Genomic DNA, 26,511 nt, shown 5'->3' with positions numbered 1-26,511 from the left:
TCAAAGCTTTCTATGCTCAGTTTGAGCAGAATGCCAGCTGCGTGGTGTCACCTGTCCCAGACTGGCCTGTTCCCTCCATCACCACTGCAGATGGCAGATTAGCCTTCCTGGGAGTCAACCCAAGGAAAGTGACATGCCTGGATGGAATCTCCAGTCATGCACTTAGGCCTTGTGCGGACCAGCTGGCAGAGATATTCACTGACATCTACAGCCTCTCACGCCTCCAAGCCCAAGTCCCCACCAGCTTCAAGAAGATCACCATCATCCCAGTAACTAGGAAAGCACATGCAACATGCCTTAATGACTACTGCCCAGTGGCTGTGACCTCCACAATCATGAAGTGCTTTGAGAGGCTGGTCATGGTCCACCTCAACTCTAGTCTCCCAGCCTGCCTCAATCCCCTGCAATTTGCCTACCAATGTAACAGGTCCACAATAGACAGCATTTCCCTCGCCACGCATGCATCTCTGGAACATGTGAATAACAAGGACACCTACATCAGACTCCTGCTCATCAAATACAGCTTCATCTTGATTCCATTATCCATTCCAGATTGATCTCAAAGCTCCAAAACCTAGGTCTCAGCTCCACCCTCTGCAACTGGATCGTCAGCTTCTTGATCCATAGACCACAATCCGTGAAGATAAACAACTGCACCTTCTCCACAATAACACAACACTTGAGGCCCCAAGGATGTGTTTGCAAATCTCTATTGTACTCCATTTACACCCCGTAGCTAATTCCAAATGATCGCCATCGACAAATTGGCTGATGACACCACCAGGGTAGAACGGATATCAAATAACGACGAGTCAGAATATAGAAAGGAAATAGAGGGCTTGATGATGAGGTGCAAGGATAACAACCTCTCTCCCTCTCAATGTCGACAAAAATAAAGAACTGATCATTGACTTGAGAAAAAAAGGAAAAGAAAACACCCCCGTATTCATCAACGGAGCAGAGGTTGACAGGACTGAGAGCTTCAAATTCCTAGGAGTGACAATAACAGACAACCTATTCCCCGATTTTCCATGTAGATGCAACTGTCAAGAAGACCCAACAATGTCTCTTCTTCCTCAGGTGGCTCAGGAAATCTGGCATATGCAGAAGTACCGTCACCAACATTTACAGATGCATCATAGAAAACATACTGTCTGGTTGCATGATGGCCTGGTATGGCAATTGCTCCATCCAGGATCATTAAAAACTATATAAGGTTGTGTGCACAGCCCAGATCATCATAGAAGCCAACTTCCCATACTTAGACTCCATTTACATCTCTAGTTGCTGCAGACAGGCTGCCAACATCAAAGACTCATCCCACCCCAGCGATGTTCACCCACAACCTCTTCCATCAGGCAGAAGTTACAGAAGCTTGAACATATGCACTAGCAGGTTCAAGAACACTTTATTCCCCGTCATTATTAGACTGATGAATGCATTCTCTAACTTCAAATAATGTTGATCTTGTTAATGTTGATCTTGCTGTGCACATGTCCTGTGTGGTGTAACCTGTATGTCTTACTCTATCCAAGTTTTGTTTCACCCTATGACCTGTATGTCCTTGGTTACTATGATCTGCCTGTACTGCTTGCAAACAAAGCTTTTCACTGTACTTAGGTACACTGACAATAAATCAAATCAATCAAATATCCTTATCCTCAGTTATGGGGGAGCTGGGGACATCTGTTGATGGAATTTAACACTGGAATTTTATTCTGATATAAATGAGGTTAGGCACTTTGGAAGAAGCAACAAGATGAGGGACTACTCAAATGAATGCAGGATGCTCAGAGGAACACAGGATCTTGGGGTGCTTTTCCACAAATCTCTGAAGGAGGACAGACAATAGGGTAGTTAGGATTCTTACTTTTATTAAGTGACTCATAGACTTGAGAGCAACGAGGTTATGTTGGAGCTGCTCAGAACATTGGTTCAGACATTATGGAGTACTGTATGCACGAGAGGAAGGATGTAGTTGCACTGGAGATTCACTAGGATGTTGACTGAGATGGAACATTTCAATTATGGATAAGCTCAGGTTGGTTTGTTTAGAGCAGAGAAGTTGGAAGGGTGACCTAAGCGAGGTGTACAAGATTTTAAAGGCACATTTACAGGGTGAACAGTCGAAGGCTCAAGAACAAAGGGACATACTTCTAAACTGAAAGGCAGGAGATTTAGATGGGATTGGAGGACAAAAACATTTCCTCAAAATTTTGAAATGCATTGCCTGGGCGGGTAGCTAAGGTAGGTAACTTCACAACATTAAAAAGTACTTGCATGAGCATTTGAAATGACATACCATTCAGGCCAATGGGTCTAGTCTGATAAAGTGGGACTAATGTATGTTAAGTAGTTGTAATACTAATGGTAGTGTTTTTTTTAGCACTGCAGACTCGATGGCCATAAGTCCTTTTCTGTACTGTCTGATTCAATGATCTATTTTGACATCCTCTAGATATCCCCAGCATCAGAAATGCCAGTCTTCAGCCAATTTGGTTCACTCTATGTGATATCTAGAAATGGCAAGAGGCAAGGGATACTGTTGGGGCTACGGGCCCTGACTACATTTTGGTCGTAGCACTGAAGACTTGTACTCCAAAACATGCTCCAGAATTCAACATTAAGGCCACATTTGACTGAATATGCATTGAGGATCCCTAGCAAAATTAGAGGAATGGAAAGTAAGGGGGAAACTCTTCAGTAGTTAGTCATACCAAGCATAAAGGAAGACAATTGTGATTCTTGAAGGTCAGTAATTGCAGCTCCAGGACACCTCAAAGGGAGTTCCTCAGGGAAGTGTCCTAGGCCCACTCACTATCATCAATGACCTTCCCTCCATCATAATGTCAGAAGTGAGGATGTTCGCTGATGATTGCATAATGTTCAGTATCATTTGCGAGTCCTCAGGTACTGTAGCAGTTCATGATCCAATACGGCAAGATATGAACAACATCCTGGTTTGAGCTGACAAGTGGTAACATCTGTACCATATAAATGGCAGGCAATGACCATCACTAACAGAAGATAATCTAGCCAACACCCCTTGACAGTCAATGGAATTATCATCATTGAATACTCCCATAAACATCTTAGAGGTTACCATTGACCAGAAACTGAACAGGGCTGGCCATTTACTTCATTATTGCTGTTCCTGCTGAGAGTAATTCATCTCCTGACTCCCTAATGCCTGCCCACATTTATAGGTCTGGAATATTATGTAATGGTGGCCATATGTCCGGATGAGCGTGGTTGCAATAATAATCAAGAAGCTTGACAATATCCAGGATAAAGTAGCTTGACTGATTGACACCATCTCCACAAATACTCATTCTTGCCACTACCCACATTCAGTAACATTTACAATGTAGACTGGATAAATTCAGCATGGCTCCTTGGCACCAATTTCCAAACCCAAAACTATCATCAGCGAGAAGAAAAAGAGCAGCAAATACATAGGAAAATCAATACCACAAGTTCCCCTCCAAGTTGCTCACCATCCTGACTTGTAAATATAACAATTCTGTCAGAGTTGCTGAGTCAAAATGCTGGAACTCCCTCTCTAACAGCAATGTGGGTCTTTCTACACAAATGATCGCAGAAATTCAAGAAGCCAATGGGAAATTTGGGTTGGCCACCCAGCAATGCCCACACCCCAGCAGCCAGGTCAAAATATGATCAGAATTCTCTTTTCCTTTGTCTTACGAAAAATGTAAATCAACAGAGCCTTGTTGAGATTGTACGAGTGTTGTGTAAAGTTTTGGTCTTTTTACCCGAGAAATAAACATTTTTCTTAGAGGAAATGCAACAAAAACTCCATAAGATAATATGATATTGGTGCAGAATTAGGCCATTTGACCCATCAAATCTGACCCATTTGATCACAGCTGATATGTTCCCCAAACTCATTCTCCAGTCTTCTCCCCATAACCTTTGGTCCCCTTATTAATGTATAGGCTACCTCTGTCTTAAAAACACTCAATGACTTTGTCTCCACAGCCTTCTTTGACAACGGGCTCCACAGATTCAGCACCCTTTGACTGAAGAAATTCCTCATCTCAATTCTAAAGGGTCATCCCTTTACTCTGAAGCTGTGCCCTCGGGTCCTAGTCTGTCCTACGAATGGAAATATCTTGTCCACATTCACTCTATTCAGGTGTCTCAGTATCTGAAAATTTCAATCAATCAGTTTCGCCCTCATTTTTCTAAACTCAGACTACAAACCAGAGTTCTGAACTGGTCCTCATATGACAAGCCCTTTATCCCCACTTTCTGCCTTCTGCCAGTTGACCAATCCTATATCCATGCCAGTACCTTCCCCTCACACAGTGGGCTCTTATCTTATTTAGCCGTGTCAACCCTATCAGCCCTATTGTATCATGCATTTCCAAGTACTCTACATTCTCACCCTTAATAATGGAATCTAATTCCTGAGAAAGCAGGATTTGCCTGTGAACAGAGAAGAAGAAGACTGGGGCCGATAATCTCCAGAATTCATTTAGAAGGGGAAGTGAATGAATGAAGTGTACAAAATTCTTAAGAGTTAGACATGGTAACTGCAGGAAGGATATTTCCCCTGGTTACGGTATCTTGAACTCAGGGATAAATGTCAGAATATGGGGCAAACAAGCTTGGACTAAAATGTGGAAGAATTTATTCACTGAGGAAGTGGTAAAACTTTGGAGTTCTCTACTCTAAAGGGTTGTGTAGGGTCAATCTATAAGTGTGTTCAAGGCAGAGTCAATTACATTTCTAGATACTAATGGCATCATGGAATATGGGAACACAAAAAGAATATTGCAGAGAGGTTTTCTTTTATTCATTCATGGGATGTGGGCAATACTTGCTTTATTGGCAACGAGGGACCACTTCTTATTAGTAACTACAACAAATATAGTTGATTGGCAAAGCAGGCCTATAAAACACCTTTTTTCTATATTCCTATGCACAAACCCAATACCTTTTTTAAAAATCCCTATATCTATTTATTGATTGAAGCATTTGAAATTGTAATTTAAATTCTTATGCAAACAATTTTGAAAAACTGGTCAGAAGAATTTGAAAGTAAGAAAAAAGAATTCAGTTAGTTATTTCTGGAAAATAGCACTAAACACAAGGCTTGCATTATGCTGTCAAAAATGTCAGTTTGGGGTAACAATATCAAATCCGAATATAGGACTTTATTAAGCACAAAATAAAATGATGAACTGATAATTCTTGTGTTTGGGGACAAGTTTTTTTTTCCACATACCATTTAGTAACTTTTGCTTTGGTGCTTTTAAACCGGACTGATTCTCAATAGCTTTGGAGGGAAAAAGAAAGATAAAATTATTCATAGCTTCATAAGCAACGTAATGACATACAGAAAATTGACATTGTACATTATTGCTGTAAGACAACAGTTTAAATTAATTCTGGAAACAAAATCTGGAAAAAGGAAAGAATTTCTTCAAATTATGTTGTTTTCCTTGAACAATCCTCAAATTACCTTTTATTTGATGTTTCTTGCTGCTTCAAGAGATTTCATGGCTGTAAGTAGGCAGGAGCGTTGCTGATCATACTATTTAGATACAATGTAGCTGAGTAAACACACTCAATAGATCTACTGGTCTCATACTATCCACTGTTGATGGGTGACAGAAGCAACACAATAACACAAAGCTGCTAAATGTTGAAATAATGAAGCACACAATGAAGGGCCGCTTGTAAAATTAAATATGAGCAAACTCCATTTGCAGACTGCTGACTCTATCCTGTTCCCGAGACACTGACCAAGACAAACTACACCATTTATAATTTTGGCTTCCTACTTGACTCTAAATTGAGCTCATAATCTTTACAATGTTTAAAAGGCATTTAGATAATACATGAATAAGAAATGTTTGGAGTGATATGGTCCACATACAAGGCTTTAGCTACTTGCCAAGCAATCAATCAATAAGCTGTTAATATGCTGATCTCTCTTGAAACCACACAACTGGTCAACTGAAAGCTAATCAAAGGATAAAGTTAAAACTCAGACAACACCAGGTTATAGCCCAACAGGTTTAATTGGAAGCACTAGCTTTCAAAGTGCCAGTCCTTCATCAAGTAATTGTGGAAAGGATCAAAAATCAAAAAGGATAGCCTCTGAGCAAAACTGCCCCGAACAGCAGCAAATGTGGTCCAGTATCCAACCCCACTACTTAAACAAGTCAATATTGTAGATATAAGTAAATCACAATGAATTCAAGTAATGCGTTTTAAAACTGTAAATCTTCTTTCACAATTTCCTTGGTTTAAAGCTGCATCTTTTCTCAATTTTTTGTCCATGGTTCATAAATAAGAGTGGTCTTGACACTACCAATAAATATTTTACCACAAGGTATATGACACAGACAAGAGATTTATATCTATTCATCCTTCATCTAAGTCTATATGATCTTTTTCACTGTTTTTTTAAATCATAACTTATTCCACCATTTTTACATTCTATACAACATGTCCACTCACACTTATCCTTACCAGTAACATGAACAACCTTTACACCAAATGGTAGAATAAGTAAACTCATCTGGACAATCTCATATTTTGTGTTTTAAACAGTTCAGTAATTACAATCAGTATGGATGTTTTTTTTCATTGCAACCCTGCTGTACATAAGCTTCAAAATAGCCAAACATAATACCAACATTTCATTTTCGCATTTTCTCTGATATGGTTTTAATTTTTCAGAAAAATACACCATGGCTTCTCTGTTTAATACAATTTGTCTTCCCCCAAGTCACTAGCACCTTTTAAAAAGTTTAGTGAAGATAGGATGACCAACACTGATTCATTTATTGGGATTACTTCCAGCTTTTCAAAGCTTACTTGGCAATCTGACCATACTGCTGTTGCCTATTTCCACAACAAATGGATAGCTATTGTGTTGAAGTTAGGCACAAATTTCCAAAAAAGCCTAGACTTTCCTAAAAATCTCATGGTTTCTGTTCATGTTTTGGAGTAGGGGATTCAATCAGAGCCTTCATGTTTGCCAATCTTGACGGTATTTCCTTTTGTCCCACGATATGTCAGAGGTAAATTTTTCTTGCTTTTGTAAATTCACTTTTAGCCAAATTGATTCCAAAGTAGCAAATGGAACAAAGCAGAATACGTTTTCAGCTTTAAAACTAGTGTCATGTTATCAGTACGTCTTCAGCAGGTAAGCTTTCACAAAGAAAGAGGCACTGCCAATTCTGTTGATCTTCTAATCTTCTAATCAAGGAATTGGGTAGGAATTTGTTTTTATTACTGCATTTAATTTTCATTAAGTTGAGAAGAAGCTAGTTGATCTATCAAGTGGGTGGGTTCACTCAAGCAATTTTCCAGCATATATTGAATCTCCATTTCCACATGAGCTTGCTCATCTGGTTTAAGGGATAATGATGTTGTTTAATCAGCATTAAGCCCTCTATGTCCGCAACATTTCTGGCTAACTTTGTACATCTAGGTGTCTCTTTCAAAGTTCCTGATTCTTCAGAAGTAAACTTACAAGATCTTCCCATTACCCTTCCCTAAATCTGAGAACGCCATATCAAAATGTCACAGTGTTTTCATTTTGGCTACTCGAATTGTAGGTTTGCTTTGTGAACTGATTATTTTTTCTTCTACCTCAATCAATGTCTCTGTCATCCTTCACTAATCTTACCAATTGCTCTTTCTCATCACCTCTCCTGTGATGATATCACTTCAACATGTTCACGTGACATAATTGATTTTTCTTCCTGCAATCAGGAGGATCAGATAGGTTACATTACTAACCCTCCAATCTAGCTTGTCGAGAACAATGAACTTGGTTTTCCGAGGTTCATCTTGTAAAATAGTATTAGTTCTTTGTCTCCTGTCTGAAATGCTGAAATAAATGTTTTAGCAATTTAGCCTTCTGCCATGCCCATCAAAGCAACAAGTTTAGTATTGAAGGGGTGAGGGGTAAAGAACAGGGGGACAGATGCCATGCAGAGTACAGAGTATGGAAGAGAGAGGGGAAGTAGAGGTTCATAGACAGTTAGAAAATACATTAAAAATGTGGAGAAGGAAAGAATAAATAGATAGCATTCTGGCATTTTGTACAACCTTTATAAAGCCAAAAATCTATAGTAACCAGCTAATAAGAAACACATAAACAATGCATACAGTAAACAACATATTTATCACAACATATTTGTGGACATACAGATATCATTAGTTCCTTCAATAATAGACTATTTTGCTGGACTGTTGTCAGTAAGGACATTTAATGAATCTGTTCACAGTTTAAAGAATATCTAAGTTTTGACTGTGATGCAAACTTGCATTCAACCACTAATGCATCCTCTCTACTTCAAGCTCCCATATCTTCAATATAAGTATTAACCAGAAGGCAAAAAATAAATTAGTTTAAAAGAATAAATCAATAGTGTAATTAATGCATTGTAGCTAGGTATTCTGGCCAAACTGTAATGCCAGTAAAATGGTTAAGGTAAAAAGTATTGAGAAGGAAAAACAATCTTCTTACTGATGAGCAGCTTTATTATTGGTAGTGTGGGTAAGATTTATCCCTCATCAATACAACAAGAAACATTGCCTGACTATCACATTGTTTGGTTGTGGAAGTGCATTGTGTGCAAATTAGTTGCTGTATTTCTTACATTACAATAGTGACTGCACTTCAAAAGGAGTCACGTGACAGTAAAGCATTTGGGGATATCCGGTGGTTACTCTTTCTTTGATAATTATTACAATTTAAATGGACTAAACATGCTCACAGTTTAGAATACATACTCAGCTGCAAGTTGTGCTGCTGTCTTTGCTGCTCGTGCATGTCAGTGGCAAATCTTATACAATACAAATAGACCCAGGTATGTAAAATGCACAGTAACATGAATACCATATTTTAAAAATGGGCATCACCGGCTAGGTCAGCACTTACTGAGCATTCTAATTTTCCTTTGAGAAGGTGGTGAGCTGCCTTCATGAACTACTGCAGTCCATTTGATGAAGGCGGAGCCCCTATGCCATTATAGAGGCAGTTCCAGGATTTTGACCTAGAACGTCAATAGTCAGGATGGTGATGGCTTGGATGGGGACATGCAATCGGTGGTGTTTCCATGTATCAACTGCCATTGTACTTCTGGATGATAAAGGTCACAGATTTAGAAGGTGCTGTCATAGGAACTGTGGTGAATTGTGACAGTGCACCTTGACAATGACACACACTGCTCCAAGTGAATGTCAGTGTTGCACAGAGTAAATGTTTGTGGATGAGATGCTAATGAAGTGGACTGCTTTGTTCTGGATGGTATTGAGTTTCTCCACTGTTGCTGGAGCTGCATCCAGCCAAGTGGGGAGGATTACATCACCTTGCTTACACCTTGTAGACAGTAGACACCTTTTCAAGAGTCAGGCGGTAACTTCCTCAGTGCAGGATTCCTACCGCCTGACCTGCTCTTGAAGTTACAGTCAATGGGACACTTACTTTCTTTGCTACTTTACTTTTTTACGCCATGGCTTTACTTTGAGGTAAGTTCACTTTTTCATTCAGTAAGGAAATTAGAATCTACCTTCAGAGACAGTTTTAGGTCTTGAAGCTATTCTTCCCACAAGGCATTCCTTCAGCATAGATTCGTAGTTAACCCAGCTATGAATCTGAAATATGAAGAAAATAATCACTTTAGTTGGTTTGCTCGGGCTTGCAAGAATTTTTCCACAGAATATTTAAGCAAATACAAAAACTCCTGTAAATACACAGAAAATATAGGTGAAATTTTCCTCATTGCTGAATGACATGGGTAATGAGGTGTCAGCTGGGAAAATAAAGCAAGAACAGAAAAATTAGATTTTCACAACCAGGTAAGAGTGGTCTAATTTTGTGAGTAAGGTTTTACAAGTTAGATTAAAAATGCCATTAGTGAGTGATGAGGATCCTATGTGCACGCATTAAAATTTCATTATTACCACTTCCACTTCACTTATATGCAGTTTGTTATTTTCCCAGGAAGTGGACAGAAAATAGACAGCCACAGTTCTCCACATGAAAGTCTGCATGGGTCCCTGGCAGCTGAGGCTCGTCAGTGCCTTCTTCAGACCTCCACCTTGTTCGGAATTTTCCAATATCTCATGGCACACTCCATGAGCAGCAATTGCCGACATCCTTAATCCATGAAGGTTGGCATTGGACAAGCATCAGCTAGATCACATCACAGATCTCCAACTCACTTAGAATGCTGTTCCACTACTTCAATACTGCACTTTGGAACTCACTGACATCTACATAACCCTGCTGCTGCCAGGCCACTTTGTGTGCAGGGACAGGCACACATCTCATGTGCAGAACACAGTGCATCTCGTTGTTCTTCACTTTCTTTTTTTGTTCCTACTCACATTGCACCTACTTGAATACGCAAAGCATCTTTCCTTTGCCTTGCCTTTGATGTCTCACTCTGAACTTACATTTTGCCTTTGCTTTTAGCACAAATTCAAAGTCTCTTTGCTGCTACACAACCTTTAGAATACTACCCTTTATTTTATACTATCTTTTAATGTTCTTTGGACTTCTCATGCATCACCTCTCACCTCTCTGCAATAAACTTCATCTGCCACTTATCCATCCACACCAAGGTTCAATGTCCGTTTGAAGTTCTATGCAACCCTCCTCACAGTTTACAATTCTCCCAAATTTTGAGTTGTCCACAGACTTCAGCATTATCTGATGCACACCAAGGTCTAGATTATTAACATTTATCAGGAGAAACAAAGGTCAAACACCTGTGGAATTCCACTGCAAATCTACATTCAGCCAGATGAGTCTGTTTCCTATCCTTCAGCCAACTTGGTATCTATGTTACTAGATTCCATGACCAATAAATTTCCTCACAATTCTGCTGTTGGTACTGTAAGCAATACCTTTTGGAAGTCCATATTCACCCCATTAACAGCCTTCACCCATCAACTCTCTCTTTCACTTCCTAAAAAAATCCCCAGCAAGTTAGGCAGACTGTTAACATATCCCTGCCGACTCGAATGCAAAGTATCAGGCTATAAATACAGTTGAGAAGAAGCTGAATATGGAAGATGCAGAAGGGAAATGAAAAAAAGAACAGCAGAAGCAAAGGGAGATTATGTAAAAACTGGTAGTTAACACAAAAGGAAATCAAAAAGTCTTCTACAGGTGGACATGGCTTACAAATGTCTACACTTACAAATGAGATCCCATATTAGTATTAATCTTAAGGAACAGACATGAACATTTCATTATACTTACAAATGGATATTTTATACAGTATTGTGTTCCAAATTACGTGCAAATTGACTTCCAGACATACTCATGAATAGAACCCGTTTGTAGCCAAGACCATCTGTACCTGCACATTAATAGTAAAAGGAGAAGTAGGGCCAAAAACATGGATTCACACTTAGTGGCAAAAGGCATGGCCAAGGAGTTTAATTAATACCTTACATATGAGATAGATGCTTCCCAGACCATGATGATAGGGGAGGAAGCACACATATTAGAAAGGTTTAAAATTAATAAGGAGGCAGTACTGAATAAGTTCTTGGCACTTAGAGTTGTTGAGGAATTGGAGGAGATGCATCCAAGGATTTAGAAGGAAGGAAGAGTGGAAATTGCATTAACAAGAACATTTCAATTTTCTCTGGATTCAGGGTGATGCTGGCAGACAGGAGAATTACAAACATTATGCTCATTTTCAAAAAGATTGCGTAAGTCCACCCTACAATTATAGGCCAGTCAGTTAACTTCAGAGGTGGGGAATTTCAAGAAACAATTATTAGCGAATAGAATTAATAGTCATATGGAAAATGTAGACTGAATCAAAATGGATTTGATGAAGGAAAATTTTGTCCAAAATGTTGGTGTTGTTTGAAGAGATAACATGATTGTGTGGAGTGAGTTTATTTTAAATTTCTGAAGAAGCAGGCTCTACTTGAGAACAAACTGAGGCTTTCATGATGCATTAAACAGACGCACAGACTACAGGTTAATCACTAACCTTGCTATGCATAAGAAGGAAATACCTCAATAATTTTCAGAGCAAGTTTGGTCTCTTTTCTTGAATATTAATTACAATTGTCACATTCCTAAAGGAGGATTTTCCTTTTCCTCCCAAAACTATTGGATGATTCCACGGAGCCTAATTAACAAAGACTGACAAGCTTTGACGATCTCAGCAGGAATATAATTGTAACCACAGAGTTTGCTGTTTTCAAGCATCTTTTGCATGTTGCAGCTCTCCAAATGATGGTGTTTCGCCAATGGTTTCTTGCACAGATCACTAGGGAATAGTGGAGTCATGGTAGAGGAGCTCTCAGAAATGTTCTTCCAGTGTTTTCAGATGACATTGGAATACTTTAAAAGGAAAACATCATCCCATGAATGAAGGAGATTTTGATCACTTTGCGCTTGATGAACCTTGTAATCACTGTCAATTGCAGTAAAACTTCAATTGGTTCTTTGGGAAGGAAAGCTGCCATTATACACACTGGCCCACGTGTGATTTCAGACCTACAGCAATGTGGTTGACCCTCAACTGCTCTTTGGGATATTAAGTTTGGGCAAAAAATGCTAGCATGGCCAAAGGCGCCTGGATCATGTGAATTAATTTAAAAATATTGATCCTTTTGTCTGTAAGTCACACATTAGGAAGGTTATCAAGATGTTGGAGAAGATGCAGAAGAGATTCACTAGAATAATATCAGATGAAGGATGAACAAGAGAATTCAATTAATTAAAAAAGGGTGGAGAAGCTTAGAGGAAATCTGAAGGGTTCAAAATTATGAAAGGTTCTCAGAAAATAAATAACAAGAAGCTATTTGCAGTACAGACATAGATAATGCAAACCAATTGACAAAAACAGTACCAAGTTGGTTTATGTACAGACGGTTGCTGTGATTTAGAGTGCAGGCTTCAAAAGGTAGTGACATAGGTAAGATAACAATAGTCAGAAGAAACAAGAACAGAAATTGCTGGAAAAGCTCAAAAGGTCTGGCAGCATCTGAGGAGAGGAGTCAGACTTAACGTTTCAGGTCCGGTGACCCCTCCTCAGAACTGAGAATTCTTAGAAGAAAGCTAGATAGACACATGAGGAGAAATGTTTCCAGGATATGGAGGAAGAGCAGGAAAACAGGATTAATTGAATAGCTCTACCAAAGTGCCAAAAAGCCTCCTTTGTGCTGTATTATCTTATGATTACATACCTCCAATTACATAAAGAATAGAAGAGGTGTTAAAAAGGTTCTACAGTTGAGTAGTCTGACAAAAAAAACCAAGTGCTAATGGCTGTATAATTGGGATAGAGTAGTTTCAGGAAATCATTGTTTTGAAAGGGGACTATTGGAGACACATTATTAGTGCAGTGACTATTATTATATGTATAATGTAACACGACTGTGAATGTTTAAATATTTGCATGATGAGCAAGATAGGCAAATTCATCTTTGCTGAAATTCACATGTTTTGATTAGAACAGGTTATTTTCAGGTAATTAAATCTACAAAATATTGTTTTTTTAACTGATCCTGTTCATTTATGTTTTTTAGGGAAGCAAATCTGCCATCCTAACAGAGTTTGATCTGTACCTGACTACAGTATAGGTGGTTCCTGAATTACAAATACTCGCATTTATGAATGTGATCCCATATGAGTGTTAATTTTAGGGACAATCGGACATGCGATATTTTATCATGTACTTGTATTCCAACTTGCGTACAAATCAACTCCTTTAACTTGTCAGGAAGGGAACCTGTTTGTAACTCAGGGAATGCCTATAATATGACTGACTGTTCATCAGACCTTCATGTGACCTAGTAAGGAAAGAGTGGGTAGCACTACTGCCTCAGTGCTAGGGACCTGGGTTTGATTCCAGCTTCGGGTGACTGTGTGTGTGGAGTTTGCAATTTTTCCCCATGTCTGTGTGGGTTTCTGCCAGGTACTCCAGTTTTCTCTCACAATCCAAAGATGAACAGGTTAGGTAAATTCACCATTGCAAATTGCCCTGAAGTGTCCAGGGATGTGTAGGTTAGCCACGGTAAACATGGGTTTATGTGGATTGGGTGGATCTGGATGAGATGATGTTCAGAGAGTCGGTACAGACTTGATGGGTCAAATGGCCTCAATCAGATTCTATGAATCTATTCTATGATTCAAAATACAAAGAAACAAGTCCAGCACAATGTTTTTATAACAACAAGGGATTGACAATGTATGGCATCAATGTCAGGAACACCCATATCCGGAGAATGTTTACAAAAAAGGAAAATGCTGATTTTTTTCTGAAGAAATCATAGAATCTTGAAGTGAATGCGAACATGAAAACACTCAACGAAGAGCAAGAATAGGGATGCGTTATAGAAAGAAACAGGAGCTCTGCATCTTAACCTTTGACTGCACATAATCATTTTGTTTTGGAATTATCTATTACAGAGCTTGTGAAAGTTCCCATCAGTATATTCAAAACAGATCAATAGATTTTTTTCATTGGGGATATCGAGAATGGTCATAACAAATTGTATTGGATGGTGCAGCTGGTTTGAGGGACCAAATTATCTACTACTGCTCCTGTTTCTTAGTCATTACATTTGCTATTCTCAAATCTCAAGATTTCAATAAACCTTAGTAAAGATTGGGTTAAAGGGTCTCTAAAAGGTTATGTTGTCAATGAGATGAGTGGAGCATTAGAAATGTTCTCCAGATTCAATCTATCACAGTGTGGTTGCTGGGAAGCTTGTTGCAGTTTGAATTTGTGAAAGATGTAGTTTCAGCCACATTAGCAGACTTTAAGTAACTGGATCAGAGTTCAGTCATTGACAGTTCAGCGTAGCGGAGTGTGCGCTGAAGGAAGCCCACATGCAGCATTTACTTGATGCAACTTGAAAGACTGAAGCTTACAGAAATTCATCAGTAGCTTAGGGAAACTAGCTGTTTGATGAAAGCCGAAATTAGGTGCTTTGGAACAGTTCCATAAATCTTGGAACTTGGTCTCAGGAGAATAGACATGAGCAGTTGTTGAGGATGTCAGAGTTGGAGAGTTTCATTTGATCAAAATTGTGGAATTTTGTGGCTTTATTCTCTTAATGAGTCCCAGTGATCTCAAATTGTAACAAATTTAAATAATAAGAAACATTATTTATCCCTGGCAAGTGATCATAAATTTAATTAGGTGGTTTGATCTGGGCTTGTACCAATCTACAGTACAATGCAGTCAGATCTAGCCATCAGCGATCTCTTAATTACTTTCTATGCATTGGTTCTGAGAGAGTACTTATTCAAGACAAGTATCTCCCATTAATGAACTGTACTTTCAGACATTTGAACTGTACTCTTCTGAAGAAGAATCATGCCAGACTCAAAACTTCAACTCTGTTTCTGTCTCCACAAATGCTCCCAGACTTGTGGAGTTTCTCCAGCATTCTCCACATCTGTAATAAAGCATACTGAAACTTGAAAGGATTCAGCAAAGATTTATGAGGATGTTTCCAGGATTGGTGAATTTGAGCTACAGGGAGAGGCTGAATAGACTGGGACACTGTTTTCCCTGGAGTGTCGGAGGCTAAGGGGTGACTTTATAGAGGTTTTTAAAATCATAAGGGACATGGCCTTTTCCCTGGGGTGGGGGTGTCCAGAACTAAAGGGCATAGGTTTAGGGTGAGAGGGGAAAGAATATAAAAGAGACCTAAGGGGCAACTTTTTCATGCAGAGGGTGTTGCGTGTATGGAATGAGCTGCCAGAGGAAGTGGAGGAGGCTGGTACAATTACAACATTTAAAAGACATTTGGATGGGTATATGAATAGGAAGGATTTAGAGGGATATGGGCCAAGTGCTGGCAAATAGGACTAGATTAGATTCAGATGTCTGGTTGGCATGGACATGTTGGACCAAAGGGTATGTTTCCATGCTGCACATCTCTATGATTCTAAATCAAAATTTATCTATACCCTCAAAATATAGTAAAAAAATACTAAATTTGTCATAATATTGTCAGATTGTAATGGGGTAAAAATGTTTTTAAAATTGGAAAAGTGGATTTGCTTTCTGGTACTTAGAAGACGGATTTGAAGCAGTGGAAGGATTGTTGCTTGTTACAAAAATGCATGCTCTAAAACCTGATAATCTTCATACCGGTTTAGTTGTTCCTACATGACCAGAGGATTTATGGCTCTCACCCACATACAATGACCACCTAAATCCACTTGGGTGTTTAACCAGTGGACATCAAACTAGAATTCAGAGCTGTTACTCAGGGTTGCATTCAGTGGGACTGCCTGAGTGTAGTCTGACTCAGCACTTTCTGACTCTGACACTGTAATGATGGGGTTCCCAAACTATGAGTCATGATCGCTGATGATGTCACATGATGATTTGGGGTCATAAGACATGCATTTGGGATTGTGAGCTGAGGCAGCAATGGCGTCTGGCTGGCCAAGACCAAAATAAAACAAAACTAAAGAAAAACAAACTTCATTATGAGGCTAACTGCATCAAATTTATAAAATAAAAATAGCTTTGAATGCTTTATCATGGCAATTTTAATTTTTTTTAATTCAAAAAGTAATCAAAATTGGATTGTCACACAGCACTTTCAATGCAGATGGCAACTCCTACACACTGAATATTACAACAGGAACAGATTGGTTCATTAAAGCTCATTTAGTTAAGACAGGACAGCATATTAAGGAGAGGACATAGAATCTCCACAAAGTGAAACATTACGTCAATTGAGCATTTGAATTAGCAATATAACAGTGATAAATCAGACTGCAATTTGAAAGATGGGGTTTCAAATTTTGTTTGCAAAACATAGTAATAATGATTGACAAAAAAAACAAAGCTTGCATCCCAAAAGTTTTCAAAAATAATCTCCAATTAAACAAACTCACCTGATCAAATAATTCTGTTCCATCACCTCCTGCACCTCTCATGAGCTCCTCCTCTCCTCCGGGGTGATATTCTAAATATGGTGTCACGTTATAAACCATGCCTACAAAAACAAATATTGTGAATTATTAAGACTTAGGCACACATGTCACAATCTGCTTTGTTGGTAACTGCCCCATTTGAAGCAACTTTTACAACAAAGCTAACAAATCTGTAACGGGTCTAAGAAAGCAAAGTCTTATGATAAACGATATTCACGTGCCCATCAGTTGTCAACATTTTGAACATTTGGGGTAAAATTCTGCCTGCATCTACCTCTCCATGCCTTGAAGTACTTTAAAAGATTCAATGACATCACCTTTCATTCTTCAACCTGAGACAGTACACCTCAATTGCCCCTTCACTGTTCATATGACAATCCTGCCATCCAGGAAACCAGTCTGGTGAATTTTGGTTGTACTTCTTCAATGGCAGTAATATCTTTTCTGAAATAAGGGGACCAAAATTGTACAACCTTACTCCAGCTACAATCTAACCAAAATCCTATTCAATTGAAGCAAGAGTTCACTACTCATGTACTCCTTGCAGTAAAGGCAAACATTCTACTAACTTTCCTATTAGTTTGCTGCACCTTGGTTAGCCTTTACACTGTTTCCTTTGTACACCCACTCTTTCCAACTTCTTACCATTTAAAAAAAAAATACACAGCACATCGGTTTCTCCTACCAAAATGGATAACCTCACATGTTTCCATATTAAATTTCAGCTGCTATGCTCTTGTCCATACACAAAGCCTGTCCAAATCCTCCTAAAGTTGCTTTACATCTTCCTCACAATACATATTCCCACTCACCATTCACAAATTTGAAAATATTACATTTGATCCCCATGTCCAAGTCATTGATGTAAATTTTGAACAGCTTGGGTTCAAGCACTGACCCTTGCAGTACCCCACTAGTCACATTCTGCCAAAGAAAGAATGACCCATTTATTCCTACTCTCTATGGGAAATTAAAATGGAGGGAAGAGTTCATGGTCTAAAGTTGTTGAACTCACTTTTGCAAAGTGCCTGCAGAGGAAATGAGGTGCTGGTCATCTGGCTTGAGTTGGTCTTTGCAGGATCACTGCATGAGAACAAGATGGTGCATTGAACTGATAGGTGAACAGAAGGTCTGAGTTATTCGTGCAGATAGAACAATGGTGTTCCACAAAACTCAGTCACCCATTAAGATATGGTCAGTCTCTCCATGCAGATGAGACTGCACTGCAAAAAGTGAATACAGTGGTCTAGATTAATGTAGAAGTAAATCATTGGGGTGGGGGACGGTATTTGAAACAATGGAAGATGAGGAGGGAGGAGGTAAAGGGGCAAGTTTACACTTTTTGCAATCGCATGGAAAGATGCCAAGGGGAGTGAGTGATGCTGGGAATGGAAGAGTGGACCAGAATGTTGCAGAGAGAACAGGCCTTGTGAAATGCTCAGAAGGGAAAAGGGAAGATGTATTTGGTTGTGTCATGCTGCTAGAAGTTTGCAAAAATGGCAGAGGATGATCATTTGAATACAAGTTAAGTGCAAATCAAGAATAAGCGGAACTGCCTCGATCTAAAAGAGAGACAGGTGACGGGGTAAGGACTGCAAGAAATGGATCAGCCGTGACTGAGAAAAGATGAATTTCACACAGCTTTTAAAGGAAGCACTCAACATTGCAGAGCTTCTCTTCTCAGGAGAGGGGGCAAAGCATGTTGAACTGCTTGTGTGCCTCTAGGTCTCAAAAATGTAATCTGAATTCATTACCCTCTTTTTAAAAATGTTATTCATGGGATGTGATGTGTCACTGGTGGGGCCAGTAATTTATAGCTCATCCCTAATTGCCCTGGAGGATGTGGTGACAGGCTGCCTCCTTGAACCACTGCAGTCTTTGGATTAAATCAGAATATTGCTTGGTAAGCCAGAGCAATTCATACAAAATGGAGCTTCTCTAAATGTTGAAAAATATACATAAATAAGGGAGCTTATTTAAGAATTAACTATACCATCATTCTACAAACTAATCTCAAAACCTGTATTATTTCAAGGTACTTCATGAAATTAAAAACCAAAAAATCCTTTACTCTACTTGCATTAACACATCATCTATAAATATATAGATCCATCCCAAAGCACTTCACAGGAGTATACTCATCAACACCACTCAACATCAACTATGATAAAATGACTTCAGCTTTCCCAAACATATTTACAACACAAGGGTAGATAGGGACAAAGCAAAGTAATTCTAAATGTGATAGGCATGTGTTGCTTTAAATCAGTGACAATGCTCCAAGCTGCAGAGGTTAAAGAACAGGACTCAACATGACTTACTGAAACTAATCACAGCAATATATGGCACAAAATTCAGCACTTTTTTTCAACTTCAATCAAATAAAAATCCCACATTGAAACAAAAAAATGCCAGTCACAGCTTGTGCATTGACCTGCTTTCATTCTGATACTCTGACAATGAATTTTCTCTCTTATTCATAACTTCTAAGAAGCAAATTTAAAAGCAAAAAATAATGCAACAACTCTTAGGATGTCATTTTACAAATTGTCTTGATCTTGCTAACATCCAATTTCTATTGTATTTCAAGATTCTTTTTCCTTGCATGTACTTTTCTCACAAATACAAACATTTATTTTGCACTTTTTCTAAAAGCTGACAAGTTGCAGATGCATTCATGCCTGAGAAAGCTTACTAAGTGCCACTGTCAAGACCAGTGAAAAGTTGCATTACTTTCAATTGGCCATTAGGAAAACAATTGTATATCCACTGGTAGAGAAAACTATTGTATTCCATGGTAGTCTGTAGCTCAACAAAATGGACTTGCTGATTTTTTTTCTCTGCTATAACATTGCAAACAATTCTAAAATTCCCAATCGTGATTTTTAGAACAAAAATTCTCACTAATTGTAATGCAGAAAGTAAATGCCCTCTTGTGTTCACAATGCAGAATACAGGGACTTGGAGACAACAAAATACCAGAGTGCAAATGACTAGTGAAACCTTCACTTGGGTCGAGATCTTCACAGCAGCAGCAATGAGAGTTAGATTGCTGCTGGGCACAAAATTTCCTATGACCTGATGTTTAAGGTCTATCAATCCAAATCTTATAGAAATGCGGAGTGCACATCTCTCGGGGAATTCCATCAAAGTTGGATGGTGTCAGGTGAAGACATTGCAAGCTCTTTTTATGGCACTAGCTCTCATATGGTAAGTTTAAAGGCTCATTATGAACATTAGTGAATAGGTGAGTGAATGAATGTGAGAATGAGTAAGTGGTCAATTGTGTAAATGGATAGTTGGATAAGTGACTGAATGGGAAGGTGCTTAAGGTGGCTAGAATACATAGAATAAGTAGAGCACAGAACTGGGTAAACAGATAGATAGTGAGGTTGGCTCTGATGGACAAATGGGGAGGGTGAATGAGCAGGTAGTTGAGTCAAGTCAGGATTGACAGTCAGTGAGAAAGAGGGATGCATGACAGGAATGGGGTCAGTAGTGTCTGGCTAGGAGGGTGGTTGAAGATATAATTGGGTTGGAAGGACAGTTGTCAAGTGGGCAGAGAGGGAAATAGTTACCATGGAATTGGAGTAAAGTCTGGTCAGATTCAGAGTAATAGATTTGAGTTGGGTGTGAGGGAGGGGCTGGCTTGTGCAGTTACCTATATGTCAGACAAAGTTTTTATATTCTGACGTTTTTTGGGTAACTAGCAAACGTAAGTACTGCGGAACTATCCAAAGTCACTTTTGCTCATGGGTTGAAAACATTCACAAAGAGCAGAGGAATTGCCCAATGAAAGGTTAAACGTCCCAGGTAATTCCCACATAGGACAACCATAGGGTCCCACTGTGTGTCTTTAGTTATATATCTGGTCTCCAGTTTTCAGGACATTGATACATTTGGTCACAAACATTTATACTTCAGAACTGATAGTGTGTTATTTGAGCTACTGTAATGATAGGCACTTTTACACATAGGTTGGAGAAATGGATAGTGACAATCATCACATGTCTGACCAGGAATCTCTTCTATTTTTATCGCCTGCTATAGGTCATGTTGGAAGTATTTGCAGGTGGATATTGCCACGTTGTGAAGCAGGCCACCAGGGCGGGATGCAAAGCTGGAAATTTCTGGATTATCGGCAGTGTGCCATCCACTGTGCCACAAAAGCTTTAATTCGAAAGCATCTCAAATCTATTTTAAAACCTTTCAAGCTTGCATGATCCAATCAATATTTTCCACCAAATTCAGCAAAGGGGAAGAAGAAATGTAATCATGTATGACCTTATATCAAGTCACATGATAAGGGTAAGACGCTCAACTAGAAGAAAGGAAAATGTGGAATTGCAGTGGAATTATGCATAAAAACTTGGGCAGTAAGAATTTAAAATAATGCAAGAGTGTAATAAAAATTTTGCATATCAGTGGCAAAAAGTTTCAGAAGGAAAGTTAAGGCATATCAAAGAATTTATAGTAAAAGATCAAAATGTCATACTACTGATATGATGTATTGAATAAATCTAGATTGCTGTTACATCTTTAATCAGTTAGAATGGGTTGCAGGTTTTTATTCTTTAATATGTAAATCTGAGAACTTCTTTCAAGTCACATTTCCAAGATACCTGCTTTTATAAAACCTTAAGGTGACATCTCAGCTCAGTTAGCGGTGTGAGGTTAGAATCTGTCTGTATTCCAACCTTGAATGAGATCGGTTCTATTTCCAAGGTAGGAATTTATAAAATGTCACATGGATTGACTGCTTACAGATTGTGTACTTTTTGAACAAAATAGAATGTATCTGCAAATGCAAATTCACCCCAAAGACTTATATGTGGGGGTGCGTGCGTGTGAGGGAAAGACAGAGAGTGTGTGAGTTTAAGTGTGAGTGGGAGAGAGGGAGACAGTGTGTGTATGTGTGTGAGTGAGTGAGTGTAACTGAGTATATGCCTGTGAAAGGCGTGTGTGTGTGTGTGTGTGTGTGAGAGAGAGAGAGAGAGAGTGAGTGAGTGAGTGAGAGTGTGGAGAGGGAGGGGGAAGAGAGAGAGAAAGAGAGAACGAGAACGTATGTCTGAGAGGGGGTCCACGAGTGTCTGAGTGTTATCAATTGTAAATGTGTATTGGTATGTGTGTATAGTGTAGTGGGGTCACCTGTACTGTGACGTGAACCCAAGATCCGGTTCACACCTCTCACAGACACACGCTCTCTCTGACGTGCACACACACACACACACACCCACACTCTCTCATAGGCATGTACTTCGTTACACTAGTGCACGCACATACAAACACACTCTCTCCTTCACATGTGTGCACACACACATTTAAGTCTATGGGTTGAATTTACATTTGCAGGTTTGTGTTTGCAGATACGTTCTATGTTGTTCAAAAAGCCACACAATCTGTAGGCAGTCAGTCTATGTGACATTTTATAAATTCCCACTTTGGAAACAGATCTAGTCTGGGGAAACTTGTGGTTGGAATAGAGACAGGCTCTAACTTCATATCTTTAATGCATTGTCGAAGCTGAGACGTCATTTTTTAAAAAATAAAATCTTAAGTTATCTCGGAATGTGACTCGAAATAAGTTCTAGGATTTACATATTAAAGAATCGAAACCTGCAACTCATTCTATGTGATTAAAGACTTAACAGCAATCGAGGTTTGCTCCAATACATTGCATCAACTGTATGACACTTTGATCTTTTACTATTAATTCTATGTCCCATGACCCTGCCCCACTAGCTGCCGATGAATGAACAACACTCTGGAAGCTTGTACTTTCAAATAAATCTTTTGGACTATAACCTGGTGTTGTGTGATCTTTAACTACAAGAACAGTTCAATGTTAGAGGAGTCACCCAACCATCACCTTCTCAACACCTAAGATGAGAAATAAGCATCAAGCCTTACGATGACTTACGTGTCGATAGAAAATAAAACGCTTTAAAAATTCAAGCAATATGTCAAAAAGAGAAGAGCAGGAGAAAGAGAGTGGGATTGAGTGGAAAAGTACAAAACAACTGCAACCAAAAATAAAAATTACAAACACTGCAAGAGAAAATGAAATTCCAAATTGGCAGTGGAATTGAAAGAAATAGAAATCTTGGGAACTGGTATTTAAAAGAATGATTACAGCTTTGGTAAAGTGAAATATGCTTCAAATGGCATTAAAAATATACATTGGAAGTGGCAGTAACTTAATAATACAAATACAGAATAAGTTAAATGAAAATGCAACAGCAAATTGGGAACAAATCTGTATTAGACCATAAGAAATAGGAACAGGAATAGGCTCTTCAGCACCTCGAGCCTATTTGTCATTAAGTAGGACCATAACTGATTCAACATTTCTCACATCCACCTTCCTGCCTTTATCATAGCTTCTTGATCAGGGAAATCAAAGGTTATCAATCTCAGTCTTAAATACACAAAAGGAATCGGTCCACAAACCTTTCTGTGGCATGGACTTCCAAACACTCAATTCTCTGACAAAAGACATTTCTCCTCATTCTCAACCTTAAATTGGTGCCTGTTTATTTTGAAACTATGCCCTCTTATTAAAGACTCTCCCACAATAGGAAACACCTTCTCGGCGTTTACCGTCAAAGCCCCATAAGAATCCTGTATACGTCAATTAGATCATCTTTCTTTCTTCTAAACTCCAGTTGTTACAGTCTCAACCTGTTTAATCTTTGGTCATAACACAATTCTTCCATACTAGCGAGCACCCCAGCAAACTTCTCTAAACTGACTTAAATTATAATATTTCCTTAAATAAGGGTACCAAAACTGCTCACAGTACTTCAGATATGGTCTCATGGCAGTTTGCATAGTTGCCCCTTGAAATAAGGGCAACATTCCATTAGATTTCTTAATAACCCACAGTACCCGTGTGCTAGCTTTCTCTGTTTCATGCACAAGTACCTCCGAGTCCTTTGTTTTGCAGCTTTCTGCAGCTTCTCTCCATTCAAATGATATTCTCTTCAATTGTTCTCCCTTCCAAAATGAACAAGTTGTTTCCCACTCCATTTGCCAACGTTTTGACCACTCATTTAACCTGTCAATCTCACTGTAATCTGTTTCTACCCCCCTTGCAAACTGCACTTCCATCTAATTTTGAGTTATCTGCAAATTTTACAACAGTAGGTTGTAAAATTCCTTCCTTGAAGTTGTTTTTGCTAACTGAAAAAGAATCCCTTATCGCCACTTGCTATTTCCTCCCCTTGAACCTATTCTCAATCCATGATAATACACTACCTCCATCACCCTGGGGTCTCACCTTACGGCTTAACTTTTTGTGAGGTACCTGTTCAAACTTAAAAAACAAAAACATTGTAAATTTAAAAGTTGTTCAAACACTAAAAGTCAGATTAAAGAAACACAATCTCAGCGTTCTAATTTTATTGCCAAATAGCTAAATATTGTTATCAGACTGATATTTAGCCAAACTTAATCCTACAAGAAGGGCAAGAATGGCCAAGTGGATAATTATGCTTCTTTTTCTCAGAAGTGTAATGGTGCAGAAGGAAACCATTCAGCCCACTTTCCTGCACTGGTTCTTCAAACTAGCATCATTACTTCGTGCCAATCTCCTGTTTTTCTTGATAACTTTGCACACCAATTCTATCCAAATAATCATCCCAATGCTGAATGTCTTAACTGAATCTGCCTCGATCACACTTACAGGCAATGCATTCCATATCCTAACTGCTTGCTGAGCAATACTTTTTTCTTTTCACATCACCCTTGCTTCATTTGGATATCATTTTAAATCTACGTTTTCTTAGTCTTGTTCCTTCTACAAGTGGGAACAGCTTCATCCTATCTACTCTGCCCGGACAATTCATGATTTTGGTATCTCATGAATGTCCTCTCAACTTTCGTCCCTCCAAGGAGAACAGTCCCAACTTCTTCAACCTTTCCTCATAGCTGAAGTTTCTCATTCCTGGTACCATTCTTGTAAATCACTTCTGCACACCTCCAATGCATTCACTGAACAAAGAACAATACAGCACAGGACAGGCCCTTTGGCCCCTCCAAGCTTATGCTGACACATTTTGCCCTTCCATATCAAAACTGTCTTCACTTACAGGATCTATATCCCTCTATTCCCTTTTTATTCATGTATTCATCCCAACGCTTCTTGAATGCTGCTATTGTGTCTGTTTCCACCATCTCCTCTGGCAATGCATTCCAGGCACTTTCCACCCTTTGTGTGAAAAACATGCCTTGCAAATCTCTTTTAAACTCCCTCCCCTTGCTCCTTGAACCTGTATCCCCTAGTAATTGATACCTCCATTCTGGGAAAAAGCTTCACACACTTTCCATTATATCTATTCCATTTGCAATCTTATAAACTTCTATTAGGTCTCCCCTCAATCTCCTGCGTTCCAGTGAAAACAAATCCAGTCTATCCAACCTTTCTTCAAAGCTAAAATTCCCCATGTCAGTCAACATCCTGGTAAACCTCTTCTGTACTCTCTCTGAAGCATCCACATCCTTCTGGTAGTGAGGTGACCAGAACTGTATGCAATATTCTAAATATGGCCAACTAAAGTCCTATACAGCTGCAGCATAACTTGTCTATTTTTAAACTCAATATCCCTTCTAATGAAGGCATGCATGCCATAAGCCTTTTTTACTCCCTTAGCTACCTGCGCTGCCACCTTCAGTGATCTGTGGACCTGCACACCCAGGTCCCTCTTCATATCCTAAAGGTTCTGCCATTCGCTGCATAATTTCCACCTGTATCTGACCTTCCAAAATGCATCACCTCACATTTGTCCTGATTAAACTCATTTGCCATTTTTCTGCCCATTTCTCTGTATCCTTTGACGATCCTTCTCACTATCCGCTACTCTACCAACCTTAGTATCGCCCACAAATATACTAATTAGATCAGCTACATTTTCCTCCAAATCATTTGTGTATATCACCAACAGTGGAAGTTCCAGCATTGATCCCTGTGGAACACACTAGTCACAACCCTCCAATCCGAAAAGCATCCTTCCACTGCTACTTTCTGCCTCCTATAACTAAGCCAGGAACCTCATCTGTACCTATTCCACTAACTTGTCAATGTCCCTCTGGAGTGACACACAGTCTTCTCACAGTTTATAATTCTTCCAAATATAGTTTCATCTGCAAAATTTGAAATTGTCCCTGCACACCAAGATCTACATCATGTATATCATAAAAAGCAAGGGCCCCAGTACAGATCCTGGGGATCTCCACTACAAACCTTGCTTCGGACTGAAAAACATCCATTGACCATTATTTGGTTTCCTATCACTTAACCAATTTTGTATCTAGGTTGCGCCTGTCCCTTTTATACCAAGACCTGTAAGGTGGCCAAACCTTCAGAATTCACAATCCAAAATAAAATGTGTGGACACTTATCTGTGCTAGGGTTGGTTAAAGAACCTTATAGTGGCATTGGAGTATTAGGATGAACACAAAGGCCTTATTGATGTCATCTCAGAGCAAAGCTGAATTATCCAAGTTAGTAGGACTAGTTCGTTTGGGCTAATGCCTGAAACGTTGATTCTCCTGCTCCTTGGATGCTGCCTGACCTGCTGTGC

The 26,511-nt window shown here is 39.0% G+C and overlaps 1 protein-coding gene across 4 annotated transcripts in view; it reads right to left on the bottom strand.

Moving 5' to 3' along the window:
• LOC132831459 (cytochrome b5 reductase 4) overlaps positions 1-26,511 on the bottom strand; it is a 150,183-nt gene that overhangs the window by 112,160 nt on the left and 11,512 nt on the right. For all 4 annotated transcript variants that reach the window (XM_060849628.1, XM_060849634.1, XM_060849620.1 and 1 more), the window contains exons 3-5: positions 16,892-16,992; positions 9,561-9,645; positions 5,252-5,302 (exon numbers count right to left, since the gene is read on the bottom strand). In XM_060849628.1, the coding sequence (XP_060705611.1) occupies positions 5,252-5,302; positions 9,561-9,645; positions 16,892-16,992 (237 nt within the window). The remainder of the gene's footprint in view (positions 1-5,251; positions 5,303-9,560; positions 9,646-16,891; positions 16,993-26,511) is intronic.

Source organism: Hemiscyllium ocellatum, chromosome 3, assembly GCF_020745735.1.
Source record: "Hemiscyllium ocellatum isolate sHemOce1 chromosome 3, sHemOce1.pat.X.cur, whole genome shotgun sequence".
Taxonomy (NCBI): Eukaryota; Metazoa; Chordata; class Chondrichthyes; order Orectolobiformes; family Hemiscylliidae; genus Hemiscyllium; species Hemiscyllium ocellatum.
This window is presented reverse-complemented; position numbering and strand designations above follow the sequence as displayed.